At 49.0% G+C, this 7,614-nt stretch overlaps 1 protein-coding gene across 1 annotated transcript; it reads right to left on the minus strand.

The window, feature by feature from the left end:
- Positions 1–4,642: 4,642 nt before the first annotated feature.
- On the minus strand, positions 4,643–6,219 carry LOC125555801 (transcription repressor OFP13-like). Its single transcript, XM_048718645.1, has one exon. It carries the CDS (start codon positions 5,959–5,961, stop codon positions 4,945–4,947), a length of 1,017 nt encoding a protein of 338 aa, XP_048574602.1. The 5' UTR covers positions 5,962–6,219; the 3' UTR covers positions 4,643–4,944.
- Between the last annotated feature and the right edge of the window lie 1,395 nt (positions 6,220–7,614).

Raw genomic sequence — 7,614 nt, forward strand, 5'->3', positions numbered from 1 at the left:
CTACACCGTGAGGAACATGATAGCCCTGAGGAATTTGATACTCAAATTTCTGATCGTTGTTGTGCTATGCGCCAGCTGTCCCAAAATATCTACCCACCTAACGGTCATATCATTGAAGGGCATTTATGTCTTATCATGTCGGGCTGCTCCCTAGGCTATAAATAGCCGCCCCCTACAACCACTAGCTGGTTGGCTGCTCCGAGATAAACTGACACTTGTCATTTGAGAGCATCCCATCCTCAGACCGCGAGAGTGATTAATCTCCGGTAAAGCTCTCGAGGTTCTTCATCTTCATTCATTGCAAACTCGTCGGCTTCATCTTGCACCACTTCAAATTTTGAGCGTTGAATGCTTGCGCTTCCCTTGTAAATGGAAACAACATGTTGCCATGCTTCCTTGGCACGGTGAAAGGACGGAGATGCACAATATCTTTGGGTGGAATTGCTTCTTGGAGAACAAAGAGAGCGGACTCGTTGAATTGATGATCCGCGGCTTCTCTAGGAGTGAAGTTGCTCGGGTCATGCGGGTAGAAACCTTTCTCAACAATTCTCCAAAGATTAGTAGAACTATGATTTAAATGAAGTTTCGCGATAGACCCAAGCGGCAAAATCCTCATTTTTCACAAGCTTGGGAGGAGGACCAACATGATTCATATGCATGGAGGAAACCGGTCCTCCATAACTAATTGGAGGTTCAACATGGGCAAAGATGCCATTTCCACTTCTACCACTAGTCAAAGGAACTTGATCGGTAGTAGCTTCCCCCTTGTTGGAGTTAGCATCAGTCACCTTGTTAGTGGGATCGACCACTTCCAACGATGCAGTGGAAACTTTAAGACCATCAAGAAAATTCTTAAGCATGTCGTTGACCTCGACCATCATGGAAGTTCTTAATGTGTCCAAGGCCACATTAAATTCCTCACGAGAGACCGAAGATCCCCCATCGGCCGCAGACAAAGGGGGACTCGCACCGGGGTGCTCCTCCACCTCGTCTGTGGTGTCAACCATACTCTTCGTATGGCAAAGTCCTTAATAAAGAGACGAGGCTCTGATACCAATTGAAAGGATCGATATAGTTGACTAGAGGGGGGTGAATAGGCAACTAACAATTTTTTGCTTTTTTACCAAATTAAACTTTGCATCAAAGTAGGTTGTCTAGATATGCGACTAGGTGAGCAACCTATATGATGCAACAAAAACTAGCACACAAGCAAGCAAGGGATACAACACAATATAAGCTTGCACAAGTAAAGGTAAGAGATAACCAAGAGTGGAGCCGGTGGAGATGAGGGTGTCTTACCGAAGTTCCTTCCCTTTGAGAGGAAGTACGTCTCTGTTGGAGCGGTGTGGTGGCACAATGCTCCCCAAGAAGCCACTAGGGCCACCGTTTCTCCTCACGCCCTCACACAATGCGAGATGCCGTGATTCCACTATTGGTGCCCTTGAAGGCGGCGATCGAACCTTTACAAACAAGGTTGGGGCAATCTCCACAACTTAATCAGAGGCTCTCAACGACACCATGAAGCTTCACCATAATGGCATATTGCTCTGTGGTGACCTCAACCGTCTAGGGTGCTCAAACACCCAAGAGTAACAAGATCCACAAGGGATTAGTGGGGGGAATCAAATTTCTCTTGGTGAAAGTGTAGATCGAGGCCTTCTCAACCAATCCCTAAAAAAATCAACAACTTTGATTGGCTAGGGAGAGAGATCGGGTGAAAATGGAGCTTTGATCAACAATGAAGCTTGGGAAGGGGAGAGGTGGTCTTCTTGGGGAAGAAGCCCCCCTTTATATAGTGGGGGACAAGATCCAACCGTTACCCACCCACTCAGCCCGCGAGACGCGGTACTACCGCACACGCTCGCCGTACTACCGCAAGGCGCTACGGTACTACTGCACCTTGTTGCGGTACTACCGCTCGTGCGGTAGAAGCCAAGTGAGGTCCTGTTGCACTAGGCAACGAGTGGTAGAACCGCCGGAGCGGTACTACCGCGCACCCCTGCGGTATTACCACAGGGCAGGGCTCAACAGGGCTGGGAAAAAGCACGGACTAAATAAATTTCGTCTGTGACTACTTCCGTTGAGTTTGGGACGTGCGAAAATCCGGCATGGTACTACCGCTCGCAGGGAGCGGTAGACCGCATAGGGGCGGAGGTAAAAAATTACTTCCGCGTGTGCCAGCGTTCTGGGCTAGAGGCAGCGGTACTACCGCTCGCGAGGAGCGCTACTACCGCTAGCTAGAGCGGTACTACCGCGGGCCCCTGCGGTACTACTGCTCCCTTGAGCAGTACTACCACACGCCATAGAACCTATAGCACTTGGAGGCCTTCATCTTGCAGCGACAAGGATAAACGGATGGTGGTCCAATGAAGCGAAGGAAAGGTGGTGCAAAGGAACAGATGTGTACGTGTTGATTCCACCCTAACCTTTCCGAAGCGGACCCCCTCTTAATAGTACGGCTTTCCTACGACTCAAATTCATCAAAAAGAAACGTAGAGAGGCACCGAATCGTCTTGTGCCTAGGCATGAGATCACAGAAATGCTCAATGCACACGATTAGTCCGCAAATGTACTGTCATCAATCACCAAAACCACATAGGGAGAAATATGCCCTTACAACATGCAATGCGGGTACTGTAGCGAACTGCAACCAAACACGCCCTTAGTGCATCTTCAACACAGACCATCAAAACGCACGCATACGGACGTAGTTTGCCGTCGAACACGGTACCCCATCGGTTTGCGGACTGGTCTGGATGTCCGCTTTTCTGCAAACAGGACACAAACCAGTAGGCTTCGTGGCCGTCTGGATCACTAACACGCACGTGTCCGCCACCACGGTCCCACCAAAAAATCTCTCTTGTGTTCTCACCCTCTCATGCATGAAATGATTGCGACACATTCATGCCGGTCCACGTGCGCCAGCGCGACATTCGTGCTGGCTCAGAGCGCCCCTTATGTCCCGGTCTCTGCGCCTGTTCAATGTCGGTGCGACATGACTAGACGAGACATGACGACTACCTACCGCATTTTAGCCGGTTTCCCGTCCGTCTGGCATTACACAGGCGTGACCGCCGAGAAAACAACTCCGACGCTTGTCCTGGCCGACATCTGCTATTTAAACACAGCCTTGCCAGGCATTAACCACATGACAAACATGTGTGCTTCCAGTCCTCCCACTTGCACCACTTCTACCATGATCACGAGCTCTAAGGTGATGTGGAAGAGCCTCTCAACGAAGCAGAAGCACGATGTGGCGAGCCTTGCGGCCGGATGGCAAGGGCCGTCGTGCACGATGAATAGATGCATGCTTGCCAATGAGCGTGCCGGAGGTGAGCGATGACAACCCGACGATGGAAGACGCCTCCGACGACGAGCCACAGTCCGTGCCCACTCCTATCCATGTCGGTTTGACCACGGAGCAAGCCCATGCGCACTTCGACTCCATCATGGCGCAGGAGCAGTCGGCGCTGTAGTTGACACTCCCGCGCGGGGGCGCCGAAGGAGCAGCGGTACAACCTCTCCATCCTCACGCATCACTGGTTGGCCGAGGGCCAAAGATACGGCGAGTTCGCGAGCGTCGAGGCCGTGGCGTCCATGGCCGCGGAGAATTTGAACTTCGTCAAGGAGCAGTGGGCCCTCTATGAGGCCGCGCGTAGCGCTCGCGCGGCATCGCCGGACGTGCAGGCGGCGGCCGCGGACGGAAACGCCAGTAGCTGGGCGTCATTAGCACTGGTACGTCGACGAGGCCAGCCCGTCCACATCCATCGTCGACCTCACCTCCACCTACGACGCACAAGTCTCGGACTCCGACGAGTAGGAGTTGGGCAGGGAAGACGGCGCACCCCGTGTCCCATGTGGGCTAATCCATGTCCTATGTCCTACACTGTCCTACACTTACCCGCCGTCGACTGCGCCTTCACTTCTTGGGGTTCATGACCGTCAGACATGAACACGGAAGAAAACAACAAAGACTTGGAGGATGGGTGCTGACGAATATTTAGACCATGTTAGGGTCCAACTGCTTTTGTTTAACAAAATATGTCAAAAATGTAATGAATACGGCATGGTTTAAATGAAAATCATCCGGTTTGCATGAAAACCGTTCGGTTTGTTCAAATTCCACTTGAAATGTATACAGATGGGCTTGGAATTCCGGCTTCCGTATCACTGTCCGTAAACACATCCGTGGATAAATATAATGTTTGTTGTAAGCGTCCGCCTTACCCGTGTATGTTCTTTTCAGACTTTTATTTGAAGTCTTGAAAATGTATTTTCAATTAAAAAAAGTCTTCATGAAGCTTACTATTACTCCCTTCGTTCCAAAATAGATGACTCAATTTTATACTAATTTTAATACAAAATTAGTATAAATTTGGGTCATCTATTTTATAACGGAGGAAGTAATATACTTGCTCTGAAGGTCCAGTTCTGCGGCGTGCAGCTTGTGTACACGCACGCATGCATTGATGAAGGGGCAGCCGAGGAGGGGGGAAAACACTGCTCCCTGGTCGCATTGAACCCGAGCATCGCTCTCGACGACGAGTATGACTCGTCATGGTGGTCGCTGGCTAGCGTCGGTTTCTCGCAGAAATCATGGCTTTCCATGTACTGTTCAGCACTGTGCACGCAAGCCATTATGCATTGCTAGTTGGTGTCATCGAGATCGGCGAAACCAGCTCACGTCGGTGACCGGTTTGGCATGTGCTCGCTCCAAATTAAAGTGTTTTCTTAACCCAGCGACTCATGGGATCGTTAATCAATCAAGAAAAGAAAAGTGCATACGAACCCAAGCACGAGTGCATCAATGAACAGCTCGGTTGCTTCCCCGCCACAAAAGAAAGAAAAACTTGTTAGTTGCTTGATTAGCCCGGACCAAAAGCCAAAATCACATGCATGCAGATTACTTGCCGATTGTCGTCTAATCTATGATTAGTCGAGTGGCTAGTCTTCCCCACGACTGGCCTCGTCGTCGTCACGCGGGGCACACGAAGAAGACGACGAGCAAGACGCAGAAGCTTCATTCCCGCCGTCGCATTGTCCCGTTGCTGATGTAGCACTAACAACCACACCATCGCCACCAGTACTCGTGCTCGTGCTGCTACTAGTAGTACTCGTGCTGCTCGTGCCGCTGCTCGAGCTGCTGGTGCTACTACTCGACGTCATCGTCATTGTCGTCGTCGAGGTGCTTGCCGTGGCGCTGGTGGTGAGGCGGACGAGCAGGTCGACGAAGGCGCTGACGATGAGCGGGTGGTGGTGCTTGGCGTTCACCCGCAGGTACCATACCAGCAGCTCCTCCAGCGCGTCCCAGCCGCGCAGCTCGTGCGCGGCCACCATCTCCTCCATGGACGACAGGAAGTCGCCGTACGGGTCCGCCGAGTCCATTGGCACCGCCACGCTCTCCTCCACCACCAGCGACTTGCCACCATCTCCTGGCTTCCCGTTCTTGGACAGCGCCGCCGGCTTGTCGTTCTCCTCCTCCGGTGGTGTACTGCCGGTTGTCGAGGCCGCCGCCGCGGACAGGATGGAGTTGGTCGCTGGCCCCTGGTCGAAGAAGAAGCGACCGGTGGACGAGGTCGTCCGGCTGAGGCTGCGGATCACAGCCTCCGACCACTCATCCTCGGGCGTCGAGAAGCCGTCGTCCTCCACCACAACCGTTTCCTCCTCCTCCGCGCTAAGGCAAGAGAATGACTCGCCGTCGTCGGGGTCGATGTAGACCGAGTTGACCGTCTTGTACATCTCGGCGGGGGCACCCACCAGCTTGCGGTGCCTCGCGGCGACAGGGCCGCACCTGCTGCCACCAGCAGCCGTGGCGCAGGGCTCCTCGGCGGCACGGAAGGAGTCGGTCTGCGGGTCCCGGCAGGATGGCCACGGCCAGGGTATCACGGCCGCCGTGGAGGAGTCGCTAGCGAGGCTGGAGGACCTGGAGAAGATGGAGGTGAGGGCACCTTTCTTGCCCATCGGATCAGCCGGATGGAGCGAACAATGCAGTGGATGAGCTCGATCGACTCGAGACCGCCGTGCCTGCTCAGAAGCGAGATCGAGTAGACGAAGGAAGTAGTTGCGGAGAGAAGAAGAAGAAGAGAGAGGTGTGCAATTAAGGAAGAGAGGGAAGAACACATGGACAGTACTACTATTTATGTATTCTGTGTGCAGAGTAAGTAGAGAGACTGAGAGTCTGAGAGAGCAGAGCAGATGACTGCAGCTTGCTCTGCAGTCACGTAACTTCGGGTCACTGGTATGTGGGCCAGTTTGTTAAAGGACCGTCATGTCAGTGACCTAAGTTAGAGAATCCCAGTACCTGAGTGCGATGCAACGCAAAGATGTCTTTCCAAATCCTTCAGAGCTATACATGCAAAAAAAATAAAAAAAATCTTCTGCACTAAACATACTTACAGAGCAACTAATCTGAGAGAAGATTAGACGTCTCCGGCTCAGATATCACACGTTTCAGCACTTCTTTTTTGAGACGCACGTTTCAGCACTTTGGCACCACTTGTATGCGGTGAAAACGAGTTCCTGTTTCATAGGAGTGGGGGACCACTGCCGTTTTAAGATTAAAGAAAAACAAAAAGGTGAATACGCCATAAACGTATCCAATGTAAAGGTAATGGCTATGTACAAAGCAACAACAGAGGCTAATTTTGAATTTAATTTTTATTATTTCTAGTGTTCGTTGTACTATCATGATTAAATATAAATAAATTGAAAGCATTTCCAGCAAAAAAAAGCACCTCTAGGTGCTAACTTAGGCTCCAGTGAAAATGTGGCACTTTCTATCCGTCCAAATGTGTAAAGCACATACAGCGAAACATGACGAAACCCCATGTTGTCCTTTGGGGAAACGTATCCTTCTACGTGAACCACTCACCGGTTTTATTTAAAAAAATCACTATAAACATGTCCGTGGTTTTTTAAATAAAAATTCATGGATTCCAAAATAATTTACACAAACTCAAGAAAAAAGTTCACAAATTTTAAAAAAAGATGCGGATTCCAAATATGTTCAAGAATTCAATAATTATTCATGGATTCAAAAAATGTTGGAGAATAATAATTATAAATTTAAAAATTGTTCACAAACTTGAAATTTTTTCAAGAGAACTCAAAAATAAGTTCGTGGATTAAAAATATTTGTGAATTCAAAAATATCACAAACATGAAAAATGACCGCAAATTTGTAATAAGTTCACGCGAATGCGAAAAATGTTCATGCATTCAAAAAGTAATTGGGCATTTCAAACTGTTCACTAATTAGAAAAATAGTCCCAATTTGAAAAACAAATCATGCAAACTGGAAAAAAATGTTCAAGTATTCAAACAATGATTGCGATTTCAAACTATTCATTAATTTGAAATATGTTCGCTAATTGGACAAACGAATCATGCAAACTCAAAAAAATGTTCACGGATTCAAAAAATGTCCTCAAATTAAAAAAATCGAGAATTTAAAAAAGTGCTCACAAATGTGAAAAATGTTCGAAATATTGAAAATGTTTGTGGATTGTTTAGTGAAATAAGAAAAATCATAAATTGAAATGGATTGAAAACACATAAACACAAAATTTTAAATAGGAAACACCAATGAAACCATACAGAAACACAGAATAGTAA

This window comes from Triticum urartu, chromosome 5, assembly GCF_003073215.2.
Source record: "Triticum urartu cultivar G1812 chromosome 5, Tu2.1, whole genome shotgun sequence".
Lineage (NCBI taxonomy): Eukaryota > Viridiplantae > Streptophyta > Magnoliopsida > Poales > Poaceae > Triticum > Triticum urartu.